This window comes from Somniosus microcephalus, chromosome 19, assembly GCF_052327205.1.
Source record: "Somniosus microcephalus isolate GS21.2 chromosome 19, FLI_Smic_1.0, whole genome shotgun sequence".
NCBI lineage: Eukaryota > Metazoa > Chordata > Chondrichthyes > Squaliformes > Somniosidae > Somniosus > Somniosus microcephalus.
In genome coordinates this window covers 7,367,177-7,389,652 of record NC_141005.1, presented here as the reverse complement: position 1 = coordinate 7,389,652, position 22,476 = coordinate 7,367,177, and the positions used below count along the sequence as shown (strand labels likewise).

The window sequence follows — 22,476 nt, the reverse complement described above, 5'->3', positions numbered from 1 at the left end:
GTGCAGCACTCCCTCAGTACTGCCCCCCCGACAGTGCAGCACTCCCTCAGTACTGACTCTCCGACAGTGCAGCACTCCCTCAGTACTGCCCCCCCGACAGTGCAGCACTCCCTCAGTACTGACTCTCCGACAGTGCAGCACTCCCTCAGTACTGCCCCTCCGACAGTGCAGCACTCCCTCAGTACTGCCCCTCTGACAGTGCAGCACTCCCTCAGTACTGCCCCTCCGACAGTGCAGCACTCCCTCAGTACTGCGTAGAGTGTCAGTCTAGATTTTTGTGCTTGTGCTGAAGTCTCTGGAGTGGGTCTATGAACCCACGAACCTTCTGACTCAGAGGTGAGCGAGCTGCCCACTGAGCCACAGGCTGACACCTTAATGTGGACCCAACTCCCCCTTTAACATCTGACGATACCTGAAGACCGGAACGCCCAAGCCTCATCCTCATCGAAGTGGGCATCTCCTGCGATCGGGTTCTCCCCTGGGAAGAAGGCGTGGGCGACAGCGCCCCCAGGCCCATCGAAGGGGTAACGGTCCTTGTGGTTGGACTTGGAGAAGTCAATCAGAATATCCGCGTCGTCCCCCGCCACCTCATGGAAGTTGAGCGGTGCGATGTCACTCCATACCTTCAGGGCGTAATACATGAGAGCTCGGATAGTATCATGGCCCAAATGGGAGCCCTTAGGAAACATTCTGACTCTGCAGGTAATAAATGCAAGTCATGAGCCTTGTTACTGCTAATCACTGACCAAGAGTGGAATGGATCACGTGTTAACATTAATGGAAACACAGTTTGTTACTTTGGTCTATTAAGCTTCAGATGAAAAATGACAGCACTTTCAGAAACCGACATTTGCATTAAGATTAAAATGCCAATAACTGGTTGTAGTCTTACATTGATTGAAACTAGACAAGCCAACATTAACCATTTATCACTGCACACAGTAACCAGCGCTAAGTAATAATGCACAGAATTAAAAAAAATTCAAACTATCATTGCAAGGGCCACTAATGCAGCAGCTCTTTAATCTATTTTTTGTCCCAATTTATATATCTGCATGAAAAGCTTCAAAAAGGGCCTTGGAGAGGGTGCAGAGGAGATTTACTGGAATGGTACCAGGGATGAGGTAGTTCAGTTACGTGGAGAGGCTGGAGAAGCTGGGATTGTTCTCCTTAGAGCAGAGAAGGTTAAGGGGAGATTTAATAGGGGTGTTTAAAATTATATGTGGTTTTGATGGAGTAAATAAGGAGAAACTGTTTCCAGTGGCAGGAGGGTCGGTAACCAGAGGACACAGATTGAAGATAATCGGGCAAAAGAACCAGAGGGGAGATGAGGAGAATTTTTTTTTTACGCAGCGAGTTGTTGTGATCTGGAACGCGCTGCCTGAAAGGGCGGTGGAAGCAGATTCAACAGTAACTTTCAAAAGAGAATTGGATAAATACTTGAAAAGGAAAAATTTGTAAGTCTATGGGGAAAGAGCGGGGGGGAGTGGGGCTAATTGGAGAGAATCTTTCAAAGAGCTGGCACTAGCATGATGGGCCAAATGGCCTCCTTCTGTGCTGTGCGATTCTATAAAATGGTTGAGTGGATAAAGGCAGCATTTGGTGTGGTACAAACAGAGTCTTATTCTTTGCCGGTGTAGAATCAGCTGACCTCAATCAGGGCAGCAGTTGGGGCTGTGATTGGTCTTGATGCCGTGGTCTACGGATGGGGGGGGGCACAGGGGGGGGGACGGGGGGAGGTTTTCTCTCCCGTTTACCAGTGACCCCCTAACAGAAAAGGCACATGTCTGGGCATCAGGCGAGGACAGATTGCGCTTAGCTGTGATCCCATGCTTCAGTAGCCTGCAGGGAAGACACACATGAAGACTGTGTCCGTATGGGAGGTACCAGGGAGTTCCCAGCACTTGAGGAGACGCAGGCCATTATGAGTCAGAACTGAAGGGGCAAAACTGGAAATATTTTTCTTCACATTTTCAGATTATATAAATTGAGCCGCCTCATGACGGAAAGATGCACAAGAAGAGAGTGTTCCTTCAATAGGGTCGATCGAGAGAGAAACTATTTCCTCTGGTGGGGGGAGTCCAGAACAAGGGGGCAAAACCTTCAAATCAGAGCCAGGCCGTTCAGGGGTGATGTCAGGAAGCACTTCTTCACACAAAGGGTTAGTGGAAATCTGGAACTCTCTCCCCCAAAATTCCATTGAGGCTGGGGGACAATTGAAACTGATTGAGATGGATAGATTTTTGTTGGGTAAGAGTATCAAGTGATATGGAGCAAAGGCGGGGAGGTACAGATCAGGCATGGTCTAATTGAATGGTAGAACAGGCTGAAGGGGCTGAATGGCCTCCTCTCGTTCCTATTGCGCTGGAAAGCAACGCTAAACTTGGCTCAAATCCCAGGCTAAAGAGCAGGGAAAATTTAATTGTGTCTTTCCTCATCCTTCAGTTCACTCCAACGTCTTGACATTCACAAAAGGGAATTAGTATCTTGTGATATATTCACTGGAAGTTTAATCAGCAAAAAACTGCAGTTGACTAAAAGGCAATTCCTTGTTTATGTGTTATAACGTGGCCATTTATCAATATTTGGTGTAGTGGAGCTTGATGTACCCCAGCGGGTGATGCGTAGAGCATCAAAGAATAGCATGGCATGATATGGGCACCAGGATCCTGATCTCAGGCTACACATCCCATAATAACCTCCTTTCTTTTGGGGAAGGTGAAAATTGGATGTGTGCTGCATTCTACCAGCAAGCAAATAAATCCGAAGGGCAAGTCAATGGCAGCTGGAATACGAGTGGGGTTCGGCTGCCAGAGTAAAGTTTCTGAAAGTTGTATCTTTCATGTAGCGTAGGTCACTGTAACCTCCTCCAGCCCTACAGCCCCCCCGAGGCCTCTGCGCTCCTCCAATTTCCATCACTCCACCATTGGCGGCCGTGCCTTCAACTGCCTGGGCCCTAAGCTCTGGAATTCCCTCCCTAAACCTCTCCGCCTCTCTCTCCTCCTTTAAGACGCTCCTTAAAACCTTCCTCTTTGACCTAAGCATTTGGTCACCTGTCCTAATATCTCCTAATGTGGCTCGGTGTCAAATTTTGTTTGATAATCGCTCCTGTGAAGCATCTTGAGGCATTTCACTACATTAAAGGCGCTATATAAATGCAAGTTGTTGTTGTTAAGAGGAAGCTTGATAAATACATGAGGGAGAAAGGAATAGAAGGATATGCTGATAGGGTGAGATGAAGAGGGGTGGGAGGAGGCTCGTGTGGAGCATAAACACCGGCACGGACCAGTTGGCTCGAATGGCCTGTTTCTGTAAAGAAAGACTTGCATTTCTATAGCGCCTTTCACAACCTCAAGACGTCCCAAAGTGCTTTACAGCCAATGAAGTACTTTTGAAGTGTAGTCACTGTTGTAATGTAGGAAACATAGCAGCCAATTTGCGCACAGCAAGCTCCCACAAACAGCAACGTGATAATGACCAGATAATGCTTTTTATTAATGATGATGATTGAGAGATAAACATTGGCCAGGACACCAGGGATAAGAGATGTGCAGGTTAGGTTGATTGGCTATGATAAATTGACCCTTAGTGTTAGGGGGATTAAAATATGTGGGGTTACGGGGATAGGGTGGGATATGTGTTGGTGTAGGGGTTACGGGGATCGGGTGGGATATGTGTCGGTGCAGGCTCGATGGGCCGAAATGGCCTCTATCTGCACTGTGGGGTTTCTGTGATTTCTGTGATTCTGTGAACTCCCCTGCTCTTCTTCCAATAGGGCCGTGGGATCTTTCACATCCACTTGAGAGAGCAGACAGGGCCTCAATTTAACATCTCATCTGAAAGACAGCACCTCCAACAGTGCAGCGCTCCCTCAGCACTGCCCTGGGAGTGTCAGTATGGATTTTATACTCAAGTCCCTGGAGTGGGCCTTGAACCCACAACCTTCTGACTCAGAGGCAAGGATGCTGCCCACTGAGCCATGACTGACACAATGTAGTTCTAACTGGCATTGACCCATTTATATTCTACAGTTACACTTTTTAAAAAATTCTCCTTCCCTTCTTTAAGTTTCCCTGCAGAAAGTCTCGTCCCCGCAGGTACGCGGGTGGAAATCCTGCTACTAGGCTTCTGCAAGAAGTGTTTTTGTTGCTCGTGGGGAGAGGCTGCAGTGACACACTCTCTAACGTCCCTCTGAATCCTTGCGGGGGGGGGGAAAGGTTGACCGTCTCCAGGTGGAGTGACCGAATCTGGGAAACGTAGGGATCAGAACAAAGAAATTTCACCCCCTACCAGGACCCCATCTCTGGCAAGGACCTTAAATTGTTGCTTCCAAATGACTTGGGGTGAAAAAAAGATCAGGTTAAGTAGTATGAGCAATTCAATAAAAACAAAGCAGGCAACTGGAGAAGCATCATTTGTAATAAGAAAGAGTGAAATTATTCATAGCACTTATATTACATTTTTCCGAGCAAGTAGCTTTGTCCTAAAGTGCTAACGTCAATAAATTTCACATCTGATTAACTGAAGTAGCTTTCATCTTGTCAGGACTATCCATTAATAACCGCAACCATAAGGATACAATTAAAGGTTGACGATTACCTCCAGGATATATTTCTTTTATTCCATTTAGTCCCAAGGCGAGCAGATCTCTTCCTTCTGATTATTTCTGGCTCAGCGATATCGGGCAGTGAGCAACGAGGTGTTTTCATTAACGTCAGCGTGGCTTGATCTACAATTCAAACACATCAAGTTGCTCCTTAACACAGCAATTAAATAAATGAACAGAGGGAGTGAACTTCCTTTGCACCCAGTTCCTTCACAAAAAGTTTCAATCGCTGCTCCTCCCATAATGTTTTCACTAACGGAGAGGAAAAAGAATGATGGCACAGGCCCGTGGGCCGAACGGCCTCCTTCTGTGCTGCAGGACTCTGAAAAAAAGGATGAGGAAAATGGATGGGGAAGAAGAGGAGGGAGAAGAGGAAGGGGGAAAAGGGAGAGGGAATTGTAGTGTATGTACCTTTAAGAGAACTACTTTTACAGCTCCTGTATACTGTAGTACCGGCAGTGACCACACCTGTATATAAACCCTGTGTAGGGATCTGTACTGTTAGTCTTTAGACTACCCTCATCCAGTAAACACCTGTTGATTGTTAATCTGCAGTCTCCGTCTATTTATTGAAGAACACCATACCTCAAGATTCACGGATTTAACAGGAATGGGCAACGGGAAATTGGAATAAAAGGAGATAGAGAAAGGAAAGGAAGGGGAAAAGGAAATGGGGAAGGGAAGAGGAGGCGGGGAATACAAGGAAAGGCATTGGTTTCTGAAATGTGTTAAAACATAAGACTTTAATATCTATTGCTGTGAAGTGCAATAATTAAACATAGATATTAAAAGCAGTGATGAAAAATACCCTCCCAATAAAATGGCTTTGGTAGGCTTTGCAAGAGTATTGGAAACGCGGAGGATCATCCTGTCAAAGGGACTGAGGGAATCGTTTAAAAAACTGTAAATACAGACATGCAACTGAGTCTGATTTCTAAAATGTCGCACCATTGGATTCTGTGCAGTGATGAAGCAATGACTCCTAACTTCACAAGATAGATACATAGGACATACAGTCAGAACAGGCCATTCGGCCCAACTGGTCTGTGCGGGTGTTTATGCTCCACACGGGTCTCCTCCCATTCCATCGACCTCATCTCAGCCTCTCAGCAAATCTCTCGATTCCCTTTTCTCTCATGTACTCGTCTAGTTTCCTTTTGAAAGCATCTAAACTATTCGCCTCAACCACTCCCTGTGGCAGCGAGTTCCCCATTCTCACCACACTCTGGGTAAAGAAGTTTCTTCTGAATTCCCTATTGGATTTCTTGGTGACTCTCTTATATTGATGGCCTCTAGTTTTGCTCTTCCCCACAAGTGGGAACATTCTCTCTGTATCCACTCCATCAAAACCTTTCACAATTTTAAAGACCTCTGTTAGGTCACCCCTCAGCCTTCTCTTTTCAAGAGAAAAGAGACCCAGCCTGTTCATCCTTTCACAGTTCTGGTATCATCCTTGTAAATCTTTTTGTACCCTCTCCAGTGCCTCTATATCCTTTTCATATTATGGAGACCAGAACTGTTCCCAGTACAGGTACAACCCCGGTAATTCGGCACCCTCGGGACTAGGCCGGTGCCGGACCTCTGAAAATTCCGAACCACTGAAGGTGTCGAAAGTCACCACAAACACCGCCACCACCTGCTCCTCCTCTTCCTGCTGCTGCCCTCCCTGTGCCGCCGCCGCCCCCGCCGCCCACGGGCGGCTCGGGCTCCATCGCTCCGCCGAGCCGTCGGTGATGCTGCGCAGTCCAGGCGCTGATCCTGACCCGGCGGCGGTCCCGGAACCCGAGCCAGACCCATCCCAGGGAGGGAATGTGACAGCAGGACCTTCCTCGTGCCGGACCACTGAAGGTGCCGGACCGTCGGGTGCCGGATTACCGGTGCACTACCTGTACTCCAAGTGTGGTCTAGCCAAGTTTGCCTGTCCTGTTCCCATATCTCTTCAGCCCTTTTTCCTTCATCCAGCTATCCAGTCTAAGCTTGAATATTGACACAGTTTGTGCCTCAACCACTAACCCTGGAAGTGAATTCCGCAGTCTCGCAGCTCTCTCTGTGCGAGGAGCTTTCTCCTACCCTCTGCTATAAATCCTTTACAGTGTTGTTCCTCTAGATGTCTGGTATTAATTGCCTCCCATGTTTACTGGCATGGTTTATGTTGGTTTTGCGAACAGTCTGAAATGATTAATGGCCCAAGACTGACGGGGAGTTTTCAAAAGCAGAGACCGCATTCTACGAAATAAGTTACAAAGAACTTGTAACCTTTTTGTGTGTTTGTTGGTAAAATGGCAAGAGTGTTTACTGATCATTGAGTGCTTTACTTCCTTGGTTACTGAATGGTGGTGGGTGTTTGTTCAATACCATCTACAAGATGCACTGCAGCAACTCGCCAAGGCTTCTTCGGCAGCATCTCCCAAACCCGCGACCTCTACCACCTAGAAGGACAAGGGCAGCAGACGCACGGGAACACCACCACCTCCAAGTTCCCCTCCAAGTCACACACCATCCTGACTTGGAAATATATCGGTCGTTCCTTCATCGTCGCTGGGTCAAAATCCCGGAACTCCCTCCCTAACAGCACTGTGGGAGCACCTTCACCACACAGACTGCAGCGGTTCAAGAAGGTGGCTCACCACCACCTTCTCAAGGGCAACTAGGGACGGGCAATAAATGCCGGCCTTGCCAGCGACGCCCACATCCCGAGAATGAATAAAAATAAAGTAAATATACACTCGTGAAGTACATTTATCTGTATCGTGCGTGAGCCGGTTTCCACTAAAATTAGTGCATGGGTTAAAACAGTGTTGCCATAGTCACACCTGTCGCTAGTCAGCGATTTCTATTGGACAAGACTGGTCTGGACCAACACAGCTCACTCGGTGTCTCGCTGGAGCTGAGTCAGCATTACTGGTTGAAAAAGCCAGTAAAAATAAGTATCTTTGAAATGTTAATTTGGCATAAATAATAGCACATACCCATCACTCCATTAATTTCAAGTCCACCGAATTTTTGCATGGCTTTAATGGCTTTTGTTAATGCTTCTTGGGTTTGAAGTTGTCCAGTAACAGGGTCGGGGGGAGGCAGATAACCAAACTTAGTCAACCATTCCTGTGGAATAAAAGAGGACGACAATTTAGTACAGGAGATCTGAAGTGATGATTAGCAATCCTTCCAATACTAGTCATGCAGCGTTTGCAAACTCTCAGAATCGGCTAAAACCCGCGAGCAGCAGAGAGATAAAATTGCTCTTACGGGCCAAAGGTATCCCATGGAGGGACTCATGTTACGGCGGAGAGCCTGGGCAACAAAAATATCCACCCAAAGTGGCCATTAACAGGTCCAGGCAGCGGGCGGTCAAGGGGGTCGTTCGGCCCAGTTGCCTGCCTCTCTTCCACGGTTATGTTTGCGCCCGGGTGGCCCTGGAGATGGAGCACACGGTGTCCGCCGGCACGCTCGAGGCCTTCCGAGACCGGTGGGCGCCACGGGGACTGGAGTGCATCGTCACCCCGGCCGGGGTGATTTTAATTTAATTTGATAAGTTTTAAAAATTAATCTAGGGTTTTTTAAGCTTCTTTACAGTCCACTTGTTCGGTCGGGAGAGCGAGAGGCTCCGCTCGGCGATGCAAAGAGCCCTGCAGATGGAGAAGAATGTCAACAGAGTCTGCCGGATCTGCACAAACCCTCCACTGGGAGCGCCGACCCTCATCTGTGGGAATTCCTGGAGACCCGCTATCCGGATGAACAAGTGAAGATGACCAAGAAGCTTGTAGAGACTGGGACCCCTGCCTTGTGGGCATGAGGGCTTGTGACTTTGTACAAAGAGCTGAGACTTGAGCTCTGTGAATGTTATTTTCTAAAAAAAAAGAAAAAAAAGAAAAAAAAAGAATCTCCACAGAGCCAAAGCCAGAGTCTGCCCCAAACCAGCCGGCAGCCACTTGTGGCTAATGGCATTTCCGATTAATAAATAAATAATGAGCAATAGACACCGTCGACGGTCATGTGATCTCAATACACATTTGCACGGCGTGTGCCTGTGAATTTTAACCTTTTTTGTGCGTTTGTTGGTAAAAGAGTAAGACGCAAGGCAGAGTGCGCGAGTGTTTTTGGATCACTGAGTGTTTTACTTCCTTGGTTACCGAACGGCGGGAGCTGTTTGTTTAGCAAACATCCCCGTGTGAAGAACATTTACCGGGATTGTGAGTGAAGCGTTTTTTACTAAAGTTAGTGCATGTAGCTGAAACGGTGTTGCCGTAGCAGCACCTAATGCTAGTCAGCGGTTTCTATTGGACAACACTGATCTGGACCAACACAGCTCATTGTGTTGAAAGAAAAAAGACAGGAATAGCGTCTTTCACGACATCCCAAAGCGCTTTACAGCCAATGAAGTACTTTTGAAGTGTAGTCACTGTTGTAATGTAGGAAACGCGGCAGCAAATTTACGCACAGCAAGCTCCCACAAACAGCAATGTGATATTGACCCGATAATCTGTTTTAGTGATGTTGTTTGAGGGATAAATATTGGCCAGGACACCGGGGAGAACTCCCCTGCTCTTCTTCGAAATAGTGCCACGGGATCTTTTACATCCACCCGAGAGAGCAGACGTGGCCTCGGTTTAACATCTCATCCAAAGGACGGCACCTCCGACAGTGCAGCACTCCCTCAGTACTGCACTGGAGTGTCATAGATACATAGAAGATCGGAGCAGGAGTAGGCCATTCGGCCCCTCGAGCCTGTTCCGCCATTCAATGAGATCATGGCTGATCATCCAAATTTAGTACCATGTCCCTGCTTTCTCCCCATATCCCTTGATCCCTTTAGCCTTAAGAAATATATCCAACTCCTTCTTGAATATATTTAATGAATTGGCCTCCACTGCCTTCTGTGGTAGAGAATTCCACAGGTTCACCACTCTCTGGGTGAAGAAATTCCTCCTAATCTCTGTCCTAAATGGCTTACCCCTTATCCTTAGACTGTGACCCCTGGTTCTGGACTCCCCGACCATCGGGAACATCCTTCCTGCATCTAGTCTGTCTAGTCCTGTTAGAATTTTATAAGTTTCAATGAGATCCCCTCTCATTCTTCTAAACTCCAGCCAGTATAAGCCCAATCGACCCAATCTCTCCTCATACGTCATTCCTGCCATCCCAGGTATCAGCCCGGTGAATCTTCGCTGCACTCCCTCCATGGCAAGAACATCCTTCCTCAGATAAGGCGACCAAAACTGCACACAATACTCAAGATGTGGTCTCACCAAGGCCCTGTACAACTGCAGCAAGACATCCTTGTTCCTGTACTCGAACCCTCTCGCTATGAAGGCCAACATACCATTTGCCTTCTTAACCGCCTGCTGCACCTGCATGTCTGCCTAGATCTTTGCGCTCAAGTCTCTGGAGTGGGACTTGAACCCACAAACCTTCTGACTTACAAAGACAAGAGTGCTAGCGACTGAGCCACACCTAACACTGACTGGGAGTGAGTCAACATTACTGGTTGAAAAAGGATCAATGCTGGCAGTTGCTGTCTTAAGGTATTCAGATCATTTGGGAGAAGCTTGCAGAAGCAGCAATGTGGCAGTTGGGCAAGTATGCTGGACTAAAGGTGCATTTACACAGCAAGTTTGGGACAGATGGGAAGCGACTGCAGCTTAGCATTGATGCTAAACTGACAGAGTAAATGCAGACTCAGGAGGGTAGATTTTCGTAACAAAGCTGCTGCCCGATCTGCCGAGTGTTTCCAACATTTTCCGTATTGAGCGCATCGCCTGAGAATTTCCTCGGCGCTGCTCTCACTCCAGCGGCAGAAGTGCGGCCGAGACCCGGTTTCCGTGGATTAGACAGAAGCACTTCTGGCAAAGTTACGGAACAGGAGCAGATCCGAGGAAATTCACGGCCAGAGTAATTTCAAACAAAAACTCCCTCCTTGGTCAAATAGCCCATAATCCCCAATCTGGACAGGGACCCAACCTCCCGAAACATTTGGGGAACCCCCACTGAAAACTGTCAGCACTTCATGATGTGCCAGCGTCCCATTACTGGGGCCCAACACCCAGATCCTCCCCACCTCCTTCCCCCAGGGCACTCCTTGCACCTCAAGTGCTAGGGATCAAAACCAGGAGAAATATTTACATCGAATGTACAACACAGAAACAGGCCATTCGGCCCATCAGGTCCGTGCCGGTGTTTATGCTCCACATGAGCCTCCTCCCACCCCTCTTCATCATCTTACCCTATTAGCAAATCCTTCTATTCCTTTCTCCCTCATGTGTTTATAGAGCTTCCCCTTAAATGCATCTATGTGGGAGCTGGTGGACCCCAGTCTGATCCACAGCAACCACATCTGCAGAAAGTGTCTGCAGCTCGAGGAACTTCAGCCCAGGGTCGATGAGCTGGAGTCCGAGCTTCGGACACTGCGATACATCAGGGAGGGAGAATGTTACCTGGACACTTTGTTCCAGGTGGCAGTCACACCATTTAGGTTAAATACTTCAGATTTGGCCCATGGTCAGGGACAGGAGGGTGTGACTACGAGTGAGGCAGGTATGGAGATCCAGAAGGTAGCATTGGAGGAGCCTCAGCCCTTGCACTTGTCCAACAGGTACGAGGTTCTTGCAGCCTGTGTGGACGAGAGCAGGGACTGCAGGGAGGATGAGCAAACTGACCACAGCACCGTGGTACAGGGGGCCATTCAAGTTGGGAGAATAAAAAGGATGTAGTAGTGGTAGGGGACAGTATAGTTAGGGGGATAGATACTGTTCTCTGCAGCCGAGAGCATGAGTCCCGAAGGCTGTGTTGCCTGCCCGGTGCCAGGGTTAAGGACATCTCCTCTGGGCTGGAGAGGAACTTGGAGTGGGAGGGGGAGGATCCAGTTGTCGTGGTCCATGTAGGAACCAACAACATAGGTAGGACTAAGAGGTCCTGTTGAGGGAGTTTGAGGAGCGAGGGTCTAAATCCAAAGGAGCTAGGGGTAATGATAACCAGAGTGTGACAGGAAGGGACAGAGCGTACAAACATAAGAGTGCACCAGCAAATAGAGTCCGAGTAGGGAAAAACAGTAAAAAGACAAAATTAATGGCTCTTTATCTGAATGCACGCAGCATTCGTAACAAGATAGATGAATTGACGGCACAAATAGAAATAAATGGGTATGATCTGATCGCCATTACAGAAACGTGGCTGCAAGGTGACCAAGGCTGGGGACTGAATATTCAGGGGTATTTGACATTTCGGAAGGATAGGCAGAAAGGAAAAGGAGGTGGGGTAGCTCTGTTAATAAAGGATGAGATCAGTACAATAGTGAGAAATGATTTTGGCTCGGAAGATCAAGATGTAGAATCAGTTTGGGTGGAGATAAGAAATAATAAGGGAAAGGAGTCACTGGTGGGAGTAGTCTATAGGCCCCTAACAGTAGCTACATTTAATCAAGAAATAAGGAGGGCTTGTAAGAAAATTACTGCAATAATCGTGGGTGATTTTAACCTTCATATAGATTGGGCAAATCAAATTGGCAAAGGCAGCCTTGAGGACGAGTTCATAGAGTGTATTCAGGACAGTCTCTTAGAACAATACGTTATGGAACCAACCAGGGAGCAGGCTATTTTCGATCTGGTAATGTGTAATGAGACAGGATTAATTAATGATCTCATAGTAAAGGATCCTCTAGGGAAGAGTGATCATAACATGATAGAATTTCACATTCAGTTTGAGGGTGAGAAACTTAGGTCTGAAACTAGTGTCTTAAACTTAAATAAAGGTAATTACAAGGGTATGAAGACAGAGTTAGCTCAAGTGGACTGGGAAAATAGATTAAAAGGTAAGACGGTAGATAAGCAGTGGCTGGCTTTTAAGGAGATATTTCATAACTCTCAACAAAGATATATTCCAGTGAGAAAAAAAGACTCTACGAGAAGTGTTGTGTTTGTACCGCTATACACAACTACATAAAATAATAAAGCAGCAGAGACTGAGAGTAACTTCAAGTGATCTTTACTGGGTAACTGGAACTTCGGCACTGACTGTACAAATCGATACGTGTCTGTTATATACGCTCGCAACTAAGGATATACATCCGCAATACAAAGTAGTCCCTTCAATGTTGTGTACATTACACTTCCTCCCCCTTTAGTTTAATAGTATATTAATGCAAAATTTCTAGAATTAACATACAGAGCCTGTGTCCAACTCCATTTTCAGCCTAACTCCTGCCACTTCTGGAGTAACCCATATTATTCTGTGCTCCCCTGTCTCTTTCACACTGTGTAGTTTTAGACAAGCCAGATCCTCTTCCTCTGAGTCTGTGTCACTTTTTTCTTTATCTGAACAGTCTCCAGTCACGTGGTGTACCTTCTTGTATCTATCTTTGAAAGGTTTCTTGTTTTCAGTCACTGGATGTACCTTTTTGTTACTCTGTATTGTATCAGTTTTCAGCTTCTTATTTGCTTTGCAGACTCTTTCAATGTGCCCTCGTCTGCCACATTGTCTGCAGTCTTTGGCCTAGAAATTCACTATGGCCCCGCCAGCTGGCTAGCGCCCAAAAGTTAGCGCTGGGCGGGAAGCCTATAGCGATCGTCAGATATTCATTGTTAGCGCCCCAATTCGGAACCGGGCGCTATACCAGGGTGTGCCCGCCTCCGCTTGGGGCGCTGACACTGAATATCAGCGCTCTTGGCGCCGCTGCGCCAGCCGCTGCGGAGCGGCAGGCTGCGGTACTGCAGGCCTCCTCCTTCTCTTAAGGGGGAGCTGCCTGCAACGGGGAGATCGCCACTGGATAGTGCCGGCAAATGAGCCCGGCACCACGGAGAAGTGCCGGGCTCGCGGAAAGCAGCCGGCAATGCCGCGGGGGGGTGGGGGTGGAGGAGGCCGGGGAAGGAGGTGTGGGCAGGCGGCCGCCGAAAAAGCGGCCGGCCGCACCTTCCGCTTTAAAGCGCCCCACTAAGGCAGCAGGACGGCCCCGTTTTCTGGTCGCTGTTTGCGGCCGCTTCGGAGGAGGCGGCCACAACTAAATATGGGGATCGGGCCGGTTTCGGGGCGGAACCGGGGCACTGCGCACACCGATGACGTCATCGGTGCCGGCGCAGCGCTAACGGCTACCGCCGCCAATACCGCTGCGCTGAATATCTGCGCAAACTCATTTCTGGCGCAAAATCACTCTTTAGGCGTTAACTGGGCGCAAAGCTGGCAGCGCCTTAATGAATTTCTAGGCCTAAGTCTTTAAACCAACAGTCATTGTGGTCATGTGACATTTTGCCACAACGATAGCACTTCTTTTCTTGTTTCAGTGACATTTTATTAGTTGAATATTCCAGGGATTTTTGTTGAATTTCTAAAGCACCACGTGCTGCTGCTTCCATTGATATTGCAATACTCAGAGCCTTCTCCAATGTGAGGTCTTTTTCAGACAGGAGCTTCTTTTGTGTGCTTTCACTTTGCATGCCACACACAAATCTGTCCCTCAATGCGTCTGATAAGCCCACTCCAAATTGGCAATGTTCTGATCATTTGCGCAACTTTGCCAAATATTCAGAAATGCTTTCATTTTTGCTCTGGTTCCGTTTATGCAATTTAAATCTTTCGGCTATGAGCAGTGGTTTGGGGCTTAAATGCTCTTGGAGTGTGTCCACTATTTGTTCGAATGTTTTGTTTGCTGGCTTTTCAGGGGTTAATAAACTACGTAGCAGCCCGTATGTCTTTGCGCCCATAACACTCAGCAAAACAGTGGCTTTCTTTTCTACCTCCACTCCGTTAGCCTCACAGTACAACTCCACTCTTTCAATGTAAGTTGCCCAGTCTTCAATGCTGCTATCAAATGCTGCAATCCTGCCAATCATCGCCATTTTTTTTTTCCAAACCCGTTTTTCTTTCTTTACTAGTTAGCTAGCGTCATGCAAGCCCTGTGCACTTTTCACTTGACTTACGTATCCCCTGCCTAGCTTAGCAAGCGTGCTCCGTTTTCTCTACCTTCTCGCTCCTTTCTTCCAAGTTTCGGTGTCCTCTGGATGTGATGCCAGAATAGGAAGACGTAGGTTCATAATTCTCGTCGCCAATTTGTTGCGTTTGTACCGCTACACACAACTACATAAAATAATAAAGCAGCAGAGACTGAGAGTAACTTCAAGTGATCTTTACCGGGTAACTGGAACTTCGGCACTGACTGTACAAATCGATACGCGTCTGTTATATACGCTCGCAACTAAGGATGTACATCCGCAATACAAAGTAGTCCCTTCAATGTTGTATACATTACAAGAAGGATGAACCATCCGTGGCTAACTAAGGAAGCTAAGGATGGTATCAAATTGAAAGAAAAGGCAGACAATGTTGCGAAGATTAGTGGTAGGCCAGAGGATTGGGAAATTTTAGAAACTTGCAAAGGATGACTAAAAGAATAATAATGAGAGAAAATAGATTATGAGAGTAAACTAGCAAGAAATATAAAAACAGACAGTAAGAGCTTCTACAAGTACATAAAAAGGAAAAGAGAAGCTAAAGTAAACGTTGGTCCCTTAGAGGATGTAACTGGGGAATTATTAATGGGAAACAAGGAAATGGCAGAGACTTTGAACAAATATTTTGTATCTGTCTTTACGGTAGAAGACACTAAAAGCATCTCAATAATAGTAGATAATCAAGGGGCAAAAGGGAGAACATAAGCAATAGGAGCAGGAGTCAGCCATTTGGCCCCTCGAGCCTGCTCTGCCATTCAATAAGATCATGGCTGATCTTCGACCTCATCTCCACATTCCTGAACTATCCCCATATCCCTTGATTCCCTTTTAATTCAAAAATCTATCGATCTCTGTCTTGAATATACTCAACGACTGAGCCTCCACAGCCTACTGGGGTAGAGAATTCCAAAGATTCACCACCCTCTGAATGGAGAAATTTCTCCTCATCTCAGTCCTAAATGGCCGACCCCTTATTCTGAGACTGTGACCCCTGGTTCTAGACTCCCCAGCCAGGGGAAACATCCTCCCTGCATCTACCCTGTCAAGCCCTGTAAGAATTTTGTATGTTTCAATGAGATCACCTTTCATTCTTCTAAACTCCAGAGAATATAGGCCTAGTCTACTCAATCTATCCTCATAGGACAATCTCTCCATCCCAGGAACCAGTCTGGTGAACCTTCGTTGCACTCCCTCTATGACAAGTATATCCTTCCTTAGGTAAGGAGACCAAACTGTACCCAATACTCCAGGTGTGGTCTCACCAGGGCCCTATATAATTGCAGTAAGACGTCTTTACTCTAATACTCAAATCCTCTTGTAATAAAGGCCAACATACCATTTGCTTTCCTAATTGCTTGCTGTACCTGTATGTTAACTTTCAGTGATTCGTGTACAAGGACACCCAGGTCCCTCTGAACACCAACATTTCCCAATCTCTCACCATTTAAAAAATGCTCTGCTTTTCTATTTTACCTACCAAAGTGGATAACTTCACATTTCTTCACATTATATTCCATTTGCCATGTTCTTGCCCACTCACTTAGCCTGTCTATATCCCCTTGAAACCTCCTTGCATCCTCCTCACAACTTGCATTCCCACCCAGCTTTGTATCATCAGCAAACTTGGATTATATTACATTTGGTCCCCTCATCCAAATCATTGATGTGGATTGTGAATAACTGAGGCCCAAGCACTGATCCTTGCGGTACCCCACTAGTTACAGCCTGCCAACCCGAAAATGACCAGTTTATTCCTACTCTCTGTTTTCTGTCCGTTAACAAATCCTGGGAGGAACTTAAAACAATCGCTATCACTAGAGAAAAAGTACCAGGCAAACTAATGGGACCGAAGGCTGAAAAGTGCCCTGGACCTGATGGCTTGCATCCCAGGGTTTTAAAAGAACTGGCTGCAGAGATAGTGGATGCGTTGGTTGTAATCTTCCAAAATTCCCTAGGCTCTGGAAAGGTCCCAGCGGACTGGAAAACCGCAAGTGTGACACCCATATTCAAGAAAGGGAGGAGACAGTGTGATGAAATATGTCATTCATCAGACTCTGTATTTAACTACATATATTGTATTGCCTGCTCCTGTGTTTTTACCTTGTATTGTATATAGTGCACCGCCCCCTTTCTCCCCATTGGGTGTGTCGGCTCCGCCCATACCTGGCCCTACTTAAGACAAGCCCAGGCTTGTCTTGCAGCAGAACAGCAGAATGCTAGGTGAAGACACAGGCATCTTTCTTTGCTAATAAAAGCCTTGTTTTATCCAGTTAACTTTGAGCCTTGAAGTTATTGAGGCGCATCAGACAGGAAGCAGGAAACTATAGGCCAGTTAGCCTGACATTTGTCATTGGGAAAATGCTAGAATCCATTATTAAGGAATAGCAGGACATTTAGAAAATCATAAGACAATCAAGCAAAGTCAACATGCTTTTATGAAAGGGAAATCGTGTTTGACAAATTTATTGGAGTTATTTGAGGATCGAACGAGCAGGGTGGATAAAGGGGAACCAGTGGATGTGGTGTATTTGGATTTCCAGAAGGCATTCGATAAGGTGCCACATAAAAGGTTACTGCACAAGATAAGAGCTCACGATGTTGGGGGTAATATATTAGCATGGATAAAGGATTGGCTAACTAACAGAAAGTAGAGAGTCGGGATAAATGGGTCATTTCCCGGGTGGTAAACTGTAACGAGTGGGGTGCCGCAGGGATCGGTGCTGGGGCCTCAACTATTTACAATCTATATTAATGGCTTGGATGAAGGGACCGAGTGTAATGTAGCCAAATTTGCTGACGATGCAAAAATAGGCGGGAAAGCAAGTTGTGAGGAGGACATAAAAAGTCTGCAAAGGGATATAGATAGGTTAAATAAGCGGGCAAACATTTGGCAGATGGAGTATAATGTGGGAAAATGTGAAGTTATCCACTTTGGTAGGAAAAATAGACTACAGAATGCTGCGGTACAGAGAGATCTGGGGGTCCTCGTACATGGAACATAAAAAGTTAGCATGCAGGTACAGCAAGTACAGGAAACTCTTTTTTATCCAGCACCGACGGGACCGGCATGGTGCCGGTTGATCAAAAAGTCCGGATTACAGAGAGGTATACTTACCAAGGTACGAGAGCCCCGTACATGGCCACAGGTGCAGGAACCCCGGTTACACAGCCATTAATATATAGTAAAACTTACCTGAACCTACTCCTGAATTTTGCCGGTTAAGAGAGAGTTTCCTCTAATTAGGAAGGCAAATGGAATGCTGGCCATTATTGCAAGGGGGATGGAGTATAAAAGTAGGGAAGTCCTGCTACAACTGTACAGGGTATTAGTGAGACCACACCTGGAGTACTGCGTGCAGTTTTGGTCTCTTTATTTAAGGAGGGATATACTTGCATTGGAGGCAGTTCAGAGAAGGTTCACGAGGTTGATTCCTGAGATGAGGGGTTGTCTTATGAAGAAAGGTTGAGCAGGTTGGGCCTATACTCATTGGAGTTTAGCAAAATGAGAGGGGATCTTATTGAAACGTATAAGATTCTGAGGGGGATTGACAGGGTGGATGCAGAGAGGATGTTTCCCCTCGTGGGGGAATCTAGAACTAGGGGCATAGTTTCAGAATAAGGGGGCGCCCATTTAAGACGGAGATGAGGAGGAATTTCTTCTCTCAGAGGGTCGTGAATCTTTGGAATTCTCTGCCCCAGAGAGCTGTGGAGGCGGAGTCAGTGAATATATTCAAGGCGGAGATAGACAGATTTTTGAAATTCAGGAGAGTCAAGGGTCATGTGGAACAGGCAGAAAAGTGGATTTGAGGCCAAGATCAGATCAGCCATTATCTTATTGAATGCTGGAGCAGGCTCGAGGGGCCAAATGACCGACTCCTGCTCCTATTTCTTATGTTCTTACCCCTCCGCTGTGTCAGCTGTGGCTCAGTGGGCAGCACGCTCGCCTCTGAGTCAGAAGGTTGTGGGTTCAAGTCCCACGCCATGAGACTTGAGCACATATAGTCTAGGCTGACACTGCAGTGCTAGGGAGTGCGGTGCTGTCATTCAGGTGAGACATTAAACCGAGACTCTGTCAAGTGGACGTAAAAGATCCCATGGCGCTATTTTGAAGAAGAGCAGGGGAGTTCTCCCCGGTGTCCTGACCAATATTTATCCCTCAACCAACATAACAAGAACAGATGATCTGGTCATTATCACATTGCTGTTTGTGGGAGCTTGCTGTGCGCAAATTGGCTGCTGCGTTTCCTACATTACAACAGTGACTACACTTCAAAAGTACTTGATTGGCTGTAAAGCGCTTTGAGACGTCCGGTGGTCGTGAAAGGCACTATAGAAATGTAAATCTGTCTTTCTTTCAGCCTCCTCTTTTCTAGAGAAAAGAGGCCCAGTCAGTTCAGTCTTTCCTGATTGATATAACCTCCCAGTTCTGGTTATCATCCTTGTAAATCTCTTTTGCACCTTCTCCTGTGCCTCTATGTCCTTTCTGTAATGTGAAGACCAGAACTGCTCACAGTAACTCCAAGTGCGAGGTGACCTTGCAGTTTGCCGAGTGGTGGCCCCATTGGGGCACAAGCTCCAGCCAGGATCAAAACCCTTTCCCACGGTGAAGGGAGCGGAGACTCACCCTGGGCCATTTGTTCACAGCTGGTTGTGTTAAGCTCCCTGCCCGCCCCCATACACTGCAGCTCGGAGTGCTAATACTCGCTGCCCCCAGGATGTGCATTCAGGGATCTGATACTAATAAAAGCAGAACGAGGAGGAAGATTTGCTCTTTAAAATATTATTACCCCGCTCTAAACACTTCAACCTTTCGCTCTTCAAAACTAAGTCAGCATCTGGCATTTTCCGCTTAGATTTAAAAGCAATTTATTTCCAGACTCAATCATTAAATCATTGAACTTTGCGAAAATAGAACTGCGCACAAAATGAGAAGGACGACACAGACAGTCAGACTTGCATTTCTACAACACCTTTCACGGTCTCACGACGTCCCAAAATGCTTTACAGCCAATGAAGTACTTTTTGAAGTGTAGTCACTGTTGTAATGTAGGAAACGCGGCAGCCAATTTGCGCACAGCAAGATCCCACAAACAGCAATGAGATAAATGACCAGATCATCTGTTTTTTAGTGATGTTGGTTGAGGGATAAATATTGACCAGGACACCGGGGAGAACTCCTCCTGCTCTTCTTCGAAATAGTGCCGTGGGATCTTTTACATCCACCTGAGAGAGCAGACGGGGCCTCGGTTTAACGTCTCATTAATCCTCAGCAATATCAATTTATTTTTCTCTAACTGTATGAAATGTTGAAAGACAGGCAATGTGTATTTTTGATTTGATTTCCCCACCACATTCCTCGCAGTGTTGGCATCGTTAACGTCTGATTGAACCACCAGAACAAGCAGACCTAGTGTGCACGAGTCCTGGCCAAGACGGGACACTGCTATCGGAAGGCAGCCCTCACCTCACCTCACCGAGCGATCCGCGAAACAACACGCAGAAGCTGGACTGCGGCCAACATGTGATTTTTGCGAGTATTCTTAAAAAAAATGTTAGGCCAATTGTTGGAGGGTTGAAAATAAGGGCCTATAAATTCGGTGACGCCCCGCCAGCACGTTTGCGCCGGAAATTTAGCGCCCGCCGCCGAGCCAGTTGTGCCTGCCCCAAATTCACTTTCAGCGCCCCAAAGCGGAAGCGGGCGCTGGTACAGGGTGTGCCCGCCCCGCTTGGGGCGCTGAAAGTGAATTTCAGCGCTGCCGGTCCCGCTGCGCCACCCGATGCGGAGCGGCAGGCTGCTGTACTGCAGGCCTCCCCCTTCTCTTAAGGGGGAGGTGCCTGCAACGGCCGGAGCCCCGTTGAAAGTGCCGGCAAAAGAGCCCGGCACAACGGCGAAGTGCCGGGCTCCACGGAAACCAGCCGGCAATGCCGCGGGGGGGGGGGGGGTGGAGGAGGCCGGGGAAGGAGGTGCGGGCAGGCGGCCGCCGAAAAAGCGGCCGGCCGCACCTCCGCTTTAAATAGCGCCTCTAAGGCTGCAGCACGGCCAGGTTTTCAAAACGTTGTTAGTGGCCGCCAGGGAAGAGGCGGCCGCTACTGAAGATGGGGATCGGCGTGGTTTCAGGCGGTACCGGGGCGCTGCGCACACCGATGACGTCATCGGTGCCGGCGCAGCGCTACCGGCTTACGCCAATTTAAAGGCCCACCTAATTTCAGCGGCGATGCAACTTCCGGCGCAACCCACTCTTGCGCCCCTAAATGGGCGCAAACCCAAGGGAATTTCTAGGCCAAGGTCTCTTAGTGCACCATTTCAAAACCACTGCAGCATTGCAATTAACTGATTACAGTTCACACAAAAAACCCTAGAAACAGTAACAATGGCCGATAGAAATTCTGGATGTAATTTTATCAAATTTCAGCTCGGCAACCAATTTAATTATTAATTGCATTGATGACTTTTGATCTTGCACAGTTTGGCTGGAAACCTGATTACAAAGGACTTTAGATGAATAAGAACAGGAATAGATAGTTCTTCATCTTTGAATTCTCAGATCTGAGCCAGAAGGAGGACTCTGATGTATGACTTAAGTTACATGCACGATGATTCGATTCCAAATGACAGAAAAGATTTATTAGCCAGAGAGAGAGACAGACAGACAAAGAGAGAGAGACAGACAGAGACAGACAGAGAGAGAGGGAGAGAGATAGAGAGAGACAGAGAGAGAGAGAGAGTGAGATAGATAGAGAGTGAGATAGATAGTGAGATAGATAGAGAGAGAGGCAGAGAGAGACAGAGAGAGAGAGTGAGATAGAGAGTGTGAGATAGAGAGAGCGAGGCAGAGGCAGAGAGAGAGAGACAGAGAGAGTGAGACAGAGAGAGAGACAGAGAGAGAGACAGAGAGAGACTGACAGACAGAGAGAGAGAGGCAGAGAAAGAGAGCTAGAAACACAGAGAGAGAGACAGACAGACAGAGACAGACAGACTGAGAGAGAGAGTCAGACAGAGAGAGCGACAAACTGACAGACAGACAGATAGGCAGAGAGAGTGAGAGACAAATTAGGAGGGCGAGGAGGGGCCATGAAATAACACTGGCGAGCAAAATAAAGGAAAATCCTAAGATGTTTTATAAGTATATTAAGGGCAAGAGGATAACCAGGGAAAGGGTAGGGCCCATTAGGGACCAAAGTGGCAATCTGTGTGTAGAGCCAGATGAGGTAGGCGGGGTTTTAAATGAATTTTTTGCATCTGTGTTCACTATGGAGAGAGACGATGCAGACATAGAAATCGGGCAAGGGGACTGTGACATACTTGAACATATTGGGCCAGAAATTCCAGGCCAGAAGCGTGAGTGCGGTCGGCTTACTCACGCTTCTGGCCGTTGGAAATGCCGGCGTTCAGCATGAACAGCGCATGCGGGGAACGCCGGCATTTCCAGACCTCGAGCGCGTGCGACTGCACAGGCAGCGCTTGCGCAGTGAACTTCGTGGATTTCATTCATGAAATCCGTGAGGTTAAGTCCTTAGAAGTTACACTGAAAAAAAGCAAGTGTAAAGTGGTTCATTGGCTGCGGAGGAAGATATATTTTATCGTGGAGCTTTTGAAATGCAATATTTTTGTTTGGGAAAGGGAGGGAAGTTATTTTAAGAAATTTTAAGTAAGTTTTAAAGTTAAAATTTTTTTTTTTTTTTTTTAAAGGGTTTTCAGAACGGTAGCAAGGGTTTTCAGAACGGTAGGTAGAAGGAGCAATTGTGGCTGTGTGAATGGAATGTGAGAATGAGTTATGTATGTATGTCCACATATATTCCTTTACGTATATGTATGTATGTTTTATATTCCTTTACTATGAATGTATGTTTTTAATTATGATTTTCCAATAAGTTACTTTCTCTGAAAGTCATAATTAAATAATACATTCATACACATAAGTAAAGGAATATATA

The 22,476-nt window shown here is 46.9% G+C and overlaps 1 protein-coding gene across 1 annotated transcript in view; it reads right to left on the bottom strand.

The window, feature by feature from the left end:
* mmp17a (matrix metallopeptidase 17a) overlaps nt 1-22,476 on the bottom strand; it is a 134,866-nt gene that overhangs the window by 50,912 nt on the left and 61,478 nt on the right. Inside the window, exons 2-4 of the mRNA XM_086011907.1 lie at nt 7,576-7,708; nt 4,600-4,729; nt 413-696 (exon numbers count right to left, since the gene is read on the bottom strand). Of these exons, the coding sequence (XP_085868033.1) occupies nt 413-696; nt 4,600-4,729; nt 7,576-7,708 (547 nt within the window). The remainder of the gene's footprint in view (nt 1-412; nt 697-4,599; nt 4,730-7,575; nt 7,709-22,476) is intronic.